Source organism: Abramis brama (assembly GCF_963993115.1).
Source record: "Abramis brama genome assembly, chromosome: 19".
Classification (NCBI taxonomy): domain Eukaryota; kingdom Metazoa; phylum Chordata; class Actinopteri; order Cypriniformes; family Leuciscidae; genus Abramis; species Abramis brama.
In genome coordinates, this window is record NC_139981.1 from 20,149,167 (window position 1) to 20,164,703 (window position 15,537).

General features: G+C 38.3%; 1 protein-coding gene across 9 annotated transcripts in view; it reads right to left on the reverse strand.

Annotated features, from left to right (window-relative positions):
- map3k4 (mitogen-activated protein kinase kinase kinase 4) overlaps positions 1–15,537 on the reverse strand; it is a 35,903-nt gene that overhangs the window by 5,291 nt on the left and 15,075 nt on the right. For 5 of the 9 annotated variants that reach the window (XM_084093062.1, XM_084093061.1, XM_084093063.1 and 2 more), the window contains exons 5-20: positions 15,087–15,239; positions 14,220–14,377; positions 12,891–13,007; positions 12,024–12,123; positions 11,846–11,929; positions 11,498–11,767; positions 10,353–10,502; positions 9,736–9,897; positions 8,009–8,142; positions 7,368–7,446; positions 7,208–7,286; positions 6,714–6,813; positions 3,550–3,650; positions 3,390–3,470; positions 1,062–1,253; positions 909–979 (exon numbers count right to left, since the gene is read on the reverse strand). In XM_084093062.1, coding sequence (XP_083949188.1) covers positions 909–979; positions 1,062–1,253; positions 3,390–3,470; positions 3,550–3,650; positions 6,714–6,813; positions 7,208–7,286; positions 7,368–7,446; positions 8,009–8,142; positions 9,736–9,897; positions 10,353–10,502; positions 11,498–11,767; positions 11,846–11,929; positions 12,024–12,123; positions 12,891–13,007; positions 14,220–14,377; positions 15,087–15,239 — 2,031 coding nt within the window. Of the gene's footprint in view, positions 1–908; positions 980–1,061; positions 1,254–3,389; positions 3,471–3,549; positions 3,651–6,224; positions 6,354–6,713; positions 6,814–7,207; positions 7,287–7,367; positions 7,447–8,008; positions 8,143–9,735; positions 9,898–10,352; positions 10,503–11,497; positions 11,768–11,845; positions 11,930–12,023; positions 12,124–12,890; positions 13,008–14,219; positions 14,378–15,086; positions 15,240–15,537 lie in introns of all 9 variants that reach the window. The other 4 variants (XM_084093057.1, XM_084093060.1, XM_084093059.1 and 1 more) reach the window with 1 other exon arrangement.

A 15,537-nucleotide genomic window follows, 5' to 3' on the forward strand; every position in this document is an offset into this window, starting at 1 on the left:
GCACCCTACCAAAACATTGTTTCAAACCAGGTACACCCCGTCATGACAATGGTGTTCCCTGGTGGAAGTGGCTCTTTCAGCAGGAAAATGCACACTGACACGCTGCACACATTGTTCAAGAATAGTTTAAGGAACATGATGAAGGGTTCAAGGTGTTGGCCTAGACTCCCCCAGATCTCAAGCCAACTGAACACAACGTGATGGACGAACGAGATCCACATTGGCTCCAACTTGCAACCTACAGGACTTGAAGGATCTGCTGCTAATGTCTTGGTGCCAGACACCACAGCACACCTTCAGGGCTCTTGTCGAGTTCATAACTCAGTGAGTTGGCGCTGTTTTGGCGGCACGCAGAGGACCAACAGCATATTAGGCAGGTGGTCATAATGTGGTGGCTCATCGGTATATATATATATATGTGTGTATGTATGTATGTATGTATGTATGTATGTATGCATGCATGTATGTATGCGTGTATGTATGTATGTGTGTATGTATGTGTGTGTGTATGTATGTGTGTATGTGTGTATGTATGTATGTATGTATGTATGTATGTATGTATGTATGTATGTATGTATATATATATATATATATATATATATATATATATATATATATATGTGTATATATATATATATATATATATATATATATATATATATATATATATATATATATATATATATGTGTATATATATATATATATATATATATATATATATATATATATATATATATATATATATATATATATATATATATGTATGTATATATATATATATGTATATATATATATATATATATATATATGTATATATATATATATATATATATGAAATAAGATTTTGGGCATACCACCTACTCCGTCTTATGCAAACCCCATGAAATATCACAATTCAGGGACATACCTCCTTCATGGCCATCAATTCACCAGTGTCCACATTGATGCATGTGTAAACCTTCCCATACTGCCCTTCGCCTATAACCAAAGAGAAAAAGTGTTAAGAATATGCAACAGGAACGGCTTCTGCTTTGTAATGTACATACTGATGACCACTCACCTATCTTGTTGCCTCTCTGCCATTTGAAGGTGACCTTGCGCAGGCCCACATGCATGACGTTATCGTAGGACTTTGGGGTGTTGCACACCTGTCCTATGATGTTTCGCTGTCTCATGAGCGCATAGTGCTTCTCGTCGAAGGTACTTATGGAGCGCCAGACGGCCTCCATAGGGCTCTGACGTGCTGCTGTGTCTGTAGGAAAATCAGAGCAGTGGTTGATATACTGAATATGCACATTATATTTGCAATAATAAATAAAAATAAAAATGCTGTTACAGTAAGAATCAGTCAATAAATGGTTTAAGCGATCACTCAAGTCTCAATGTGGTATATTTCATGTATTAAAACATTTTAGTTAAAATATAATCGACCGTTTTAAAAGTTTGAGGCCAGTAAAATCTTTTAATGTTTTTGAAAGAAGTCTCTTATGCTCAAAAGGCTGTATTTAGCAATAATATTGTGAAACATTATTACAATTTAAATATATGAATATATTTTAAAATGTAATTCATTCCTGTGGTGGTAAAGCTGAATGTTTACTCCAGCATCATTACTCCAGTCTTCAGCGTCACATGATCCCTCAGAAATCATTCTAATATGCTGATTTGGAGCTTAGAGGGGTGGTATACTGCCCCTTTCTAAAATATGTAAAATAAGTCTCTGTTGTCCCTAGAGTCAGTGTGTATGTGAAGCTTAAGCTCAAAATACCCCACAGATAATTTTTTGCAGCATATAAAAGGCGTCGTTTCATGCGTGTCCCTTTAAATGCAAATGAGCTGCTGCTTCCGTCACAGAGGGCGGAGCTCGTGTGTTAGCAGCCCTGATTACCTCACACAGACACGCACTGAAAATGTCAGAAACTGTTCTGCCTTTTATGTTCAAACAGGAGTCTGAAAATGATGGAGAGACTCAAGAAGAAGCGACAACGTAGAATGCAACTGGACGTTTCTGAATGGTTAGTTGATGAATTTATGTTGCTGATGTGGAGTTAACTATCTTCAAGTCTTTGATCAGCATATTGTCATGATAATCTATAAAATCGCTCGTGTGGAAACTGTTGTAAGATGCCTAGAGAGTGACATGGTATTGCATTTGTGTTACCGTATTTTCCGGACTATAAGTCGCACTTTTTTTCATAGTTTGGCTGGTCCTGCGACTTATATTCAGGTGCGACTTATATATCAAAATTAATTCAGACGGAGATGAACCAAGAGAAAACATTACCGTCTACAGCCGCGAGAGGGCGCTCTAGTTGGCGGAGTTATTCAGAAGCGACACCATATGAAGAAAATTCAATGGATTCAGTGATGTGGAATGAGATTGCGGGAGCTTGGTGAACTTGTTTACTGGTAACTTGCTTGTTGGACTCCCTGGCTTATGTTAATTTAGCCTATTCAGCCTCCCAGTCCCAGGTATATGTTCTTTATGCTATTGTGTAGCTGAATAACTGTTAATGTGTTGCGTTAACATACCGGACACCTACTCAGCCTGTTGTTCTGTGTGCTACTGTGTAGTTAAATAACTTGCCTTTCCAGATTAAATGTCTGTTCTTGGTCTTGGATTTTGTGAAATAAATTTCTAAATAAATGCGACTTATACTCCAGTGCGACTTATATATGTTTTTTTCCTCTTCATGACGCATTTTCTGACTGATGCGACTTATACTCCGGAGCGACTTATAGTCCGGAAAATACGGTACGTACAGTATTGTATTGCATGTGAAAAGACAGATGCGACAGCTTGAGCAGACTCACAAACTACAACAACTCTTCCTCTTCTCAACACCGCTTGCATTTTACCGGGGGCATAAAGTTTATGTAAATGTTAGGGTTAGTGATGTCACTAACCCGGGAGGAATGTCGTGTAGTCCCTACCAGCCATTTGTTGTGGTCCTTAAAAAACGATTTCTTTAAAAGCTAATATCTTCCTCTGCTTTGAGCTTTGTAACTTTGCAGATGTTGTTTATGCTCAGACAACAAAAATACTCACTAACTAAAGTTAGAAAAGTTAAATCATAATCAACCACCCCTTTAAGTAACATTTCAAGAATAGAAAGTAAAAAGAACATTTATAATGCTACAAAACGTATATTCAAAATAAATTTATTTGCCATCACTTTTGATCAAATCGATGCATCCTTGCTGAATAAAAATAATAATTTATTTAAAAAAAATTGTGAAAAACACATATATATATATATATATATATATATATATATATATATATATATATATATATATATATTTAATCTATTTAACCCAGCCCTACTTTCGTCTATCATCTTGCATGACAGACTCATCATCATACATTTTTTTTGAGGTGTTCTACCTTTTGACTGGCTGATGAAGTTGCGGAGCTCCCAGCTGCGGCGGGCCGTACTGCTGGGGTCTCCTTTAGGATACGAGGGCTCTGGAGATACAAGAGAAAACTTACAGAATTAGTTTAAGCATAACACTTTTTTACACAAAGTCAAGAAATGCATCAATACCTTCTCTGTCCTCTGTCGGGCTCGAGTGGCGACTGAGGGATTTAAAATGCAGCTCTGCCGCCACAGATGACAGTCGGTCGTTCTCATTTACACTGGAGCCCCTATGTGGCAGAAAAGAGTTAAATGTTACATAGTCACCACCTTCATTCGGAAAGAACCCGGTTGAGACGCATTGCATGCAGCCAAATAGGTAAAATGAAACATGTTAGATATGATGAGCTTAAGTCGTACAGCAACACAAAAGCGAATGGGAAAGCCAGCTCTATTAAAGCGCAGCAGTGTTAGTGTCACAAAATAAGCAGCACTGACCTCTTTCAAACCATATACAACAACCTCTGCCTCTGATTTTAACATAAAAGTTCATAAACAAGTTACCCGTCAATCAAACGTCAAGCTGCACGCCCTGGGTCAACAAATTTTCTTGATCCTGGATCAACATTCCTGTCTGAAAATGTAATCCTTACCATATATCCCTACCTCTTAACCTAACCATACCCATATGTTATCCCTAAAATCAGAGGTGAATAACACTGATGTAGAAGCACCTAACGCTGGTTGTAAGCCTACACTTGACATAAACTGTAAACTTGTCCCTCAAATCTGATTGGTTGATTGGAATGTTGTTCCAGGATCAAAAAATACATTGATCAAGGAACACAATAAGTGTTCACAATTGGTGAAATCAGGTTCCTGTCGTCAAGCTATTAAGGCCTATTCGCAACAAGGACGATAACTATAATAGAGGATCTACTCCAGCACATCTGGAAGATTTTCAATGAATTTAAGGTCTGGACTCAGTAAGGGTTAATGTCATGGTCCGCTGCGTGTCGGACGGTTCACGCCTCGCCGTCGTCCATTAATACCTGACAATGGACACCTCGTCGGGCATTAACCCACTTATACCATGGTCACTTGCCAAATAACACATTTTTAAAACATTAGTTTATATTTTAATTAGTTTTACAATCGAAATCTAAAGTTTTTACAAACAATAACTTGGTTTCCCTGGTTACGCCTGACGGTTTATTTACTAGGTGTCCTCTATCACTTTTTAATGGACACCCTGCAGCCAATCAGAATCGAGTATTCACCCAGACCATGGTATAAAAGATGATAACTCATGTGTGAAAATGATTCTCTCCCATGGTCTCCCAACCATTCTTTCACAATTTGAGCCTGACGAATCTTGACATTGTTGTCACCCTGGAATATGGCCATGATGTCTTTCTACATGGTAGTTTAAGAAATTAAAAGCAGTGTATGCCAGAGTCCTGAACTAGGATCAGACAATTTGACCTTTTCATATACTAATGAACAAAGACACGTAGAGCTGAGAACTCTGAAATCTTTATACACTTGGATCAATGTGTATCTTTGTTTTAACAATACCCCTGATGGCAGAGGGACAGGGTGTAAAAGCCAATGATGCATACTAATGCATGTTTCAACAGAGGCTAATTAATATGGAAGCGCTGGACACTGTGAAAGTTGCAAAGGTCATAGGTCAACTAAACATTTGTCATTAAAGCAAATCATCTGCTAAGGGCTCAAACAGGGGCAGCAACGTGAAACCCAGACAATTACTGTGGGTTGATCATACATCCAAACTGACTTTGCTCCATTTCCAAGTGAATTGAAATACAGTTCAAGTGCACTTGCACATGAACTGCGGGTTTGTTGTGTCTAATATAATGTGTGTTGCCTCATCCTGCAATAATGCAACACCTGCTTTTACATTGCGACATGATCACAAAACAATTCCGTACTAAAGTAAATATTATTAACAGTAGGTGCTACATACCAGTGTTATTTTAGTATCATTGATATCCTTATACTTTTTATTAATATTTTGAATTCATTTTTAGAATTTTAATTTTCAGTTTAATTTTAGTCAATTGTTTCGTCAATAAGTGTTTTTTATTTTTAGTCTATATAATTTTATTACGTTTAGTTTCAGTTAATTTAGTACAAGTTAAACTAAACTTCTAAAAATTTATCTTTTTATATTTATCTCATTAGTAAGTAAAAATGTTTTTTTTTTATGTTTTAGTTTACTATATTACACAGCACAATGTTTAGTGAACATTCCCACATTCACAGAGCAAATGTTACTCTTAATGCCAGTTCCTCTAGTTTTTAAAAATAATCTATGACATATCCTCCCTATTATCACACTGTAATTGTTCTGATTACCCAATAGGCATTGCTGACGCGTAAATTTAACCGGTCATTTTAATATATTGGGTTTCTGGCATAAAACGGTTTCTATTTTGGCTATTTGTTTTTAAAAAATATATATCTTTTTATATTGAGATGTCGTAACAGTACGTTTTCACAGTACATAACTGTCAATCAAAGAAATTTGATTATAGATTATATGACCCCTTTATCATCACAACATCCAGTGTAAAAGCAGCATTACTCAGACGGTGCATGCTTTTCTCGTGGACTTGGGTAAGAAAACTGAATATTTCACAGAAGGAGCAGCCCGTTTCAAAATTTCCTGGTACCCATCATCTTGTTGTTAAATATTCATAATACATTTCAGATTTTTGCCAATTCACTTATGAACCCAAAACCCACGAGAGATGCTGTTCTGACAAGGATGCAATGCTGAAGACGTTGAAAATGTTGCAGAGCTCGGTTTTGGGTTGAGAACGGGATGTCCTGACTACCTGATGTCATTGGGCACGCCGCCGGAAGATTTGGTGGCGTGGCCGTGTTCCCCTGAGGGTAATGGAGGGGTGGGGCGTGGACCTGGGGGACACAACTGGGTACGCAGATCACACGGGAGACTCCGAGAGCTGTGATGGAAAAACAGACTGATGGCCTCAGCATTCTGCTTTGGATGGTGTGTGCGTGTGTGAAAGTGTTTATTATTAAATAAGGCAGAGCTTTACACATGTTCTAATGTCAGCATACAGACAAAACACACAACAACGCACACCCATATGAAGCTCTATGTTGTTTGTAGCACAGATTGTGGTTAAAGCATTATTACTCACTACAGCATTAATAGAAGCGTGACTCAATTAATTAAACCCTCCTCCAGATTAAAAAAACAAAACACAAGGGCATGCAAAGGAAGCACATATTCACAAGCATTATAACACCACTAGATTTACAAGATGTGCTACTGGTAAAGACCCAAAACATAAACCTACCTGAAGCCCTCGGCATGAGAGGAAGGGATGAAGAGGTATGGGTTTGGAGGATCACTATGGCAACGGGGGACTTTGACAGGTCGAGGACTATTTCGTGGGCCTGATGAAAGAGTTACATCAGATGTCATGATCAATTTGTTATACAAGAAAAACACATACAATGGTCAAGATAGGCAAGATATTTATTCCTACAAGAATACAGTACTTGAATATGTCTGTTCAAGCGCAAGACGACGTGAAAGAGCTCAATTCAGTGTTTCGTGCGCTGACTGTGAAATGAAACGGCGAGAAACGAATTGAGTTCCCTTTTGCGCCTTCTTGCGCTTTCATGACGATGCAGCACTGGCCTGCCATCTGTCCCGAGGCTCGCTCACGTTCTCACAACATTGCATTGTTAAAATACATAAAAATGTTACCGGCCAACTGGCGATTGGCGCCGTTTCATATAAATATAAAAGACACTGACAGCATAAACAGAAACCTTAAACACTTACCAAAGTACATACTGCTGACAGGACTGTGCGGTTTGCCGATAACATGCCCGATACATTCATTCATCAGGGCTTGCAGACTCTATAAGACATATTATTAATGATTCCAGACTCAAGTGAAATCCAAAACAGAAATCAAAACAGCAGGACATGGATATCTCACCAGAAAGTCATCTTCTGGCAAGGCTGATATAAACGCAGCCTCAATCGCTTGAAGAAAATCAAAGCCCTGTGTCGCCCATCTAGAGAAAAAAATGTAATTAAAATATAATTTCAAATAACATTTTGCGAGCATGCTTCAAAGAACAAGGTGGAAATATCATTTATTGAGAAAACAGTTGGAAATGTTTACTTTGAACATTAGTATCTCTGTGGGATGATACATTGGCTCTGCTCCAAAACCTAGTGAGCTTTCTAAAGATACAGCATTTTAAGACGACATAAACACACCTACTAAGCAAAGGCTGATCCAAAAGGTAGGCAGCACAATAATGACGATTAGGCTATTTTAGCCAAATTCTAAGGAAACACTGTATTCAGAAAATACAGAAAATGCAATCCTATAATGCATTGCAACAAACTGAAAAATTCATTCCAAGATGAACAAAGCGAAGTATCAAAAGTACATCGGTCTACAAAAAATTTTACTCAATATGTGTGTGCTATTTTTTCTTGGCTTATCAGAACAAATTCGATTGAGAGTCGATTCCGAGTTGGAGCTCAATGACAGACTCCTCAAAAGGAAGCTACCTAGGAAGTAAGACTGCATGACACCCTACTTTTTTTGTAATGGAGCCTACTCACCTTGGACGAGTGCCTCTTCCACTTTCACACTTCGTGAGGACAAAGTTCATCCACTTGCGGGCAAAAGCAATGTAGCGCTCCCCTATTCGTCGTCTGAACTCTCCAGACATCAGCCGAACAACCTCTTTATGGTACTGCAGGATGGCAAAAAAAAAAAAGAAAAAAAAGTGTTGAACAGATGGACTCAAGAAAACTTTGTGTTCATGTTAGCTTGTTTCATAGTTGAAGCTACTGCTTTGAGGTTTTTCCCCCCTGAACTTCCTTTTGTCCAGTGTTGTATTAGCTCACATGCCTAATTAATGTAAACACTGATATAAAGACAGCACTTAAAGGTGGGGTAAGCGATATTTGAAAAACGCTGTTTGAAAGTTGGTTGGACCGACACAACAACAAACGTGTAGCCAATCAGCACTAGGGGCCGTATGACGGTGGAGGAGAGAGAACGAACAAGAGGGAGATTTGAAGAAAGACTGTAGAGAGAGAGATGGCTGCGAGGCATTACAAAAGAGAAAAGCTCATAAGAATATCACTGGAAAATGATTAGGAAAGAGCTTTAGGACCGTGTTAATATTAGAAAAGCTTTCCAGCGCTGGAGAGAGCTAAGCGGGAAGGCCTGAAAACAGGATTCCGCTCTGAGTAAAATTGGGTTTGAGTGTCATTGTTTGTCTGGAGCTGCTGTGCTGTTGGCAACTAGAGCAGTGCTGGCTTGACTGCCAGAGAACGCGGTGTTGACTGTTTAGCGTCTTTGTTAGAGCACCAGCCTCGCATGCCAGTGATCGGGGTTCAAGAACGACTCGGAGGAGGCCGGTTAGGATTGGAGGGTGAGTTTTGGAGGCGGTGAAGAGAGGGGTGTGTTTGTTTGGGTTGATTTCAAATATCAACAATGTTCAGCAACGACTTTGAGAGATAACATACTGCACCTTTAAGGGAATTAAGGCTAACTAGCTTATTACTAATTAGCATATCTCACAATTGTGACTTTTTCCTTGCAATTCCGAGTTTTTATCCCGCAATTCTGACGTTTTTTTCAAACACAATTGTGAGAAAAAAGTCAGAATTGTGAGATGTTATAGGCTTAAATGTTATCTATGTAAAATGTTATAGGTTTAAATATTATTTCAGGCTGTAACTAGGGCTAATACATTATGCTCTCATATGAACAGCATGTGAATATTATATAAATCTACTGTTTACATTAAATTAATGCTTTAATAGTAGACTAATCATAACAGGTTTCATCAGTCCAGTCTGTCTGTTTTTAACGGCTTGCAACCATAAATGTCTGTTTCACTTTAAAGGGCGTCTTCGACAACGGTATTCTGTAAAAATAAAGACCATCTTTTTCATTCCGATTCTGACATTCAAAAGCACAACAAGACCTTTTTTCTCTCATTTGATCTCGCATGTTTTCCTTCACTTGTTACCCGTGTTTTTCTGCCACCACAATGCAAACGCAACTGCAGTGACATAACTGTGACGTCTGCTCCTAAATGGTCTATTGATTGGATTGTTATCGGCGTTGCATACGTCATCAGAGAAAATATGTCATTGCAAGGGGGAGGGGACATTAATGTTTTTGATTAAAGATTATGTAGGGCACATGGGAAAAAAACATCTATAATAAACTGCAACATTCCATGAAAAAATAAGAATTGTCCATTTTGATTTCATGGTGTTGTGAAGCATTTCAAATAAAAAATATAAACGGAAATCCATTGGACTCGGACCTCAAAAGCAAAGTTGTAGCCCTGAATCATGGCCTCTCTGTAATACTGCTGCAGTGTGGCCTTCTCGGTCTCCTCCACCTCAGCCTCAAACTCCGACATGAACATGTATTCCACACGGTCGATTGCAGTGTTGATCTTGATGCACAGCTGGAGAGCCTCATTCTGAAAGGACAGAAAATGTTCTTTAAAAGAGCAGCTCAAACCAAATTTGCTTTGCAAACATCCGGTTCGCTGATGCATAGTTATGGGTTTTCATATCATCACATAACAACGTTACTCGTGTCTACGGAGTCAAACCGATCTTTGCGCTCCTTAAACTTGGGATTTCCATGTGTATTTGTATTGTGTGAGAAGATTCAAGTGCATACTCCATTTGTTTGCTACATCAGCATCAAGTGACACAGAATGAAACTCCTGCTTGATGTGATATGAAAGTGGGTCTCCAAAAACTCTAATGAGAGTCAGAAAACCAACAGGTTGAGGAGATTCCCCCTTCCATATGTAACGCGCTTTGAGTGCAGAGAAAAGCGCTATATAAATGTAACAGATTAAGTACGCATCAGCTGATATGTCAGAAAACAAACTGGGACCACAAAATATAGTTTGTTTTTCATCACCTTGAGTTGTTCCAGGGCGCAGACGATAAGCGGCTGGCTGGATGTCTGCTCTCGGCTGAGGGTGAGAATTTCTTCCATTGATAGCTGAAAAGCTTTGCGCTGTGTCATCAGGTGGGCCGACTGCATCACAACCAGCAAGAGATTGTCCACCTAGGAATAATAAATGACATATTAGACGCCAAACTCAACAGTTAAACTGAGAAGAGATATAAGTTTCTTTCTTCCAAAGACAGATTAAAAATACATAAATGTATTTTACAATTACAACTACACCCTTTTTAATTTGTTATTCTGTTTTTGTAATACAAATATGTTATTCTATGTAATACAAATATATTATATATATTGTTTTTTTATATTTCCCCCTAAAACAGAATAATACATTAAAGGAGAACTCCGGTCAATTTTAACATTGAGCTCATTTTTTTGTAAATTTGGAGTGCTGTCAATACAGAGAACAACGACAAAAATCGGTGTTGTCTACACCGTGTTATCCTCTTTTTAAAATTTGCACCCTGTTGACTTCAATGGGGCAAGTTTTAAACCTGCTTTTAGCCTCTGTTTTCGGTCGAAGTCGAGATCCCAGAAGACGAGGCCTACCTGCTCATGAGCAAGCACGGAGTCGGGGACTCACCCGCCGATGGCGTCTGGGCTGAGTGGGACGGCCCTGTTCGATCGATTGTCGAGTTCACGCGCGTGATCATAGGTAACCAAACCTATGCGCGTGAACTCGACAATCGATTACTATGGACTTCGACCGAAAACAGGATGTAAATACAGGTATGTGCGCTGGTTGAAATAACATCATTTTTATTCATATCTTTCACATCTACTGCAGTCAGATTCACCCGTGTTCACTCTGAAGGAATCACTCACATTGCCTGTGCACTTGTAATGACACATCAAGGATGTTAAGAGGCTAAAAGCAGGTTTAAAACTTGCCCCATTGAAGTCAACAGGGTGCAAATTTTAAAAAGAGGATAACACGGTGTAGGCAACACTGATTTTTGTCGTTGTTCTCTATATTGACAGCACTCCAAATTTACAAAAAAATGAGCTCAATGTTAAAATTGACCGGAGTTCTCCTTTAAACAGGACCATATCTAAATATACATTACATATAATGCATATTAAACAGGCCATACCTTCATGGCCCGTAATGTGTCCACAGTCTCCATCTGAGGCACCAGTTTGAGCACAGGGCCGTCCCACTCAGCCCAGACGCCATCGGCGGGTGAGTCCCCGACTCCGTGCTTGCTCATGAGCAGGTAGGCCTCGTCTTCTGGGATCTCGTCTGGCTCTTTGGAGCAGTCCTTTCCAGCTGCTGCATTTAACAGCTGTAAGATAACCAGCCGCTGCTCCATCAGATCAGAAGGGACAAACACCTGGAGCTCTTCCAGTCCTGGGATTTGGACCTAAGGAAAGAGACATTCAAAGTTATTTAGCATCTGTCAATAGAAGCCTATCATTAATATAGAGAAACATGTTATTACTTTGACGTAATTCTTGGCCTTCAGAGCTTGGAGGAGAGAGGGTACTCCACTGGTTAGGCTGAATTCTGCAGCAATCTCAAGATCCTGAGTGGGAGTAAAGCAGAATGTTAAAACTGTCCGTCACAGTGACAAACCACAGTGTAAAGACAGGTGAAAGTGGGTCTACTGGTGAACTCACCTTACGCAGCATCTTGGCAAAGCCCAGCGCTTTAGATGCTCTTTCCCTGGCTTCATGGAAGAGCTCTTTGAGCGAGCGACTTGTCTCAATCACTGAACGCCTGCAGGGAAAGAAAAAAACAGGGATAAATGCATATTATATAATATAAAATAATATTTAGAAAAATTTATTATCATTGGGGTACACATATATACATACAAAAGTTAGGTGTCGGTATGAATTTTCTATAATGCTCACCTGTATTTATTTGATCAAAAATAGAGTAAAAACAGTAATATATTTAAATATTTATTTTAAAATATAACATTACTTCGATGGCAACATTTTCAGCATGCATTACTCCAGTCTTCAGTGTCACATGATTGAAAATGTTAGGAAAAAAAATGTTTATTATAAATTTTGAAATCAGTTTTTTTAAAGAATATTCAAGTTCAAAAGTGCATTATTTGAAATAGAAATCTTTTGTAACATTATAAATGCCTTTTCTGTCACTTTTGATCAAATTAATGTGTCCTTGCTGAACAAAATTATTTTCTTTAAAAAAAAAAAAAAAAAGTCTTACTGACCCCAAACCTTTGAACAATATATGAACTCGCTATTTACAGAAACAAGTCACCTGTGGGGGAACTACTTTTTTGTGGAAGCAACCGTAGATATTAAAACCTACATTTGAAAGGTGAAGTGTTTGACACTAGTGGCACCAACAGAATTACATTTTTTATCTAAATTCTATTCTATCACTTCTCTCTATAACCGAACCCATATTCAACAGATTTCAGATGAGAAACATTTTTTCCTGTAAAGAATACATCAGATTTGATAGTTGTTTTAATGCAGATTACTCCTCAGGTGTTCTCTCATACACACCTGATTTCATCTGAGGCAGTGCTATCATCTGCACACTCCCAGAACTCATTGCCACTCTTCTGAAGGCCCGCATCCAGAAAGTCTCCAGTGGATTTAAGCAGCATGCCAGCAATATCACTGAAAAATACAAGCATACAGTGATGCTTTTGTGCACTTTACTTCTGATATGGCTGTTGATTTGCATCTAAATTCCAACACAAGGATTAATCATTTTTCTTCTTTCATCAATAAAATACCATAGAAATTAGTTGTGTAACGGTTCTCTAAAAAATCTAATCGTATTGTTCTCCACCCACGGTTCGGCACGCACTTGCATGGTTATATGCAATACGGTTTGTTGAAAATAAATGTAAAACAGACAGACAGTGTTCAGTCAATGTATGTTTCTTTCGACGGATAAGCATTCTGGCTTCTCACTCTTTATAAATTTTGTTCAATGCGAGTGCCATATGGTGCATTATGACCAGTAATTTACTGCACAGGTGAGACCTGAACAGCACACGTTGCTATCTGTGTTTAAACTAAACTCATTTAAGCCTTGTCAATTTAAACATTCAAGCGCAAGACGACGCAAAAGAGAAATCGCGTGCACTGTAAGAAGATTTGTGTGTGCACTCATATGATGCACGTACACGAAAGCCGGGTCTCAGACAAAGACCAAATTGGTCTCAAATATCACAAATATATGTGCTTGGACAAAGTCACACAAAAAATGATGTCAACATGCCCATCTTGTTGAGTATCCTAGCAAACATAGTAGGTTATTGTCTTAAGTGAACTTAAACAGCCGAGAAAGATGACGCATGTGTACAGTATCAGTATATTAGATCTGTGCATTATTTCTTAAAGTGACAGCAACCTGATATTCCTGCTGTTTGTGTCTTTAATGTTAATCAAACAACAAAAGACAAGGAAATCACTCACTGCTCTTGACTGAATAGCTTTGTAACTTTAATAATGATTAATCTTTATTTAATGTATACAGTGAAGATAATATACAATGCTATTTTACATTTGACTACTTTATTGAATTTCTGTACCTGAAAACTAGATGTCTAAATAATAATCAGATGCCTGATTAGCACTGTTGCATTTATTTGTGCTTTTGCTTGTAGTTTGATTACTTGTTCTTATTTTTATTTGACAGTAGTTTTTTCCCCTGAACATAGCACATACCAAACCACACTGAAACTGTGATCCTGAAACCGTGATAAAAATCAAACCGTGAGTAATTTGAAGCATTACACCACTAATAGAAATGCTATTCTTTAAACACATCCAGTGAGCAATGTAACTGAAACAGCTAGTGCACAGAGAGAAAAGACTAACCAAAAGAGTTTCCCAGACTGGGCTTCTCCACCCCGGATGTATGGAGTGATAACTTTGGTGAAGTTCCACTCCTCCTCCAGCAGGTTCTTCAGGCTGTGGGAGGCTTGAGGCAGCTGCTGTAACATCTGGATCCAGCTGCGCATATAGTCAAAGTACACCTGCATGCACAGACACACAGAAGACATGTTTTTGTCTGTTTGATTTTTCTATATCAAGCTCATCCAGATCACTGCTGTTCATGATGGAGATGTTGCTGGATTCTTCTGAATAACACTTTTAGGTAACACTTTATTTCAATAGTCCACTTTAGACAGTACATTTAGACATTCTACTAACTAAAAGTAACTTTGCAACTACATGTCAAATAACTCTCAGAGTATTAGTAAACTGTCTGCTTAAAGGGATAGTTCACCCAAAAATGAAAATTCTGTCATCATTTACTCACCCTCAAGTTGTTCCAAACCTGTATACATTTCTTTGTTCTCCTGAACACAAAGGAAGATATTTGGAAGAATGTTTGTAACAGAACAGATCTCGGGGCCCATTGACTATCATAGTAGAGGGAAAAAATATTATGGTAGTCAATGGGGCCCAAGATCTGCTTGGTTACAAACATTCTTCCTTTGTGTTCAGCAAAACAAAGACATTTATACAGGTTTGAAACAATTTGAGAGTGAGTTATTTTTGGATGAACTCTCTCTTTAATATCTGTTAACAATTTAATTTGATGGTCCCCGAACAGTCATTCTACTGACTAACTTTTCACAAGTAACTTTTTAAATGAATCACAGTCACTTTGTCATGAATGTAAATTAATTGCACAAAAAAAGTTGATAAGATTACAACACTAGTCAGTCCAAATCCCACCTCTAGCATTTTATGGAGATCCTCCTCAAACTCGTCGATGTTGGTGTTAGTCTGCAGACCCTGGGGGTCAGTGACGACGCCTCGCAGCATGAACTGGTAGTACTGTTTCATCAGGAGCCCTCCTTTAAGAACCTCTTTACACTCACGCACCAACTACAATACACAAACACGCAACTCAGCCATTGTTGTAGCCTCTAGGAATCATTTCATGGGATTTAATTTAGTTATGCCAAATGTGAGAATAGCTTTTAAGAATTTATGCTTCTCGAAGAGAGTAGAGCACAATGTCCCCCAATAAGCATCACAGATCAAAACACCCATAAGTCATAATTATCAATAAATTCAAAAACAAAACAAAAAACACTAACAATTAGTTTCACAACTAAGCAATCAAAAAAGTAATGACATATAAACCAAGATATTGATAGACTCATATGCTGGCTATGCCAGT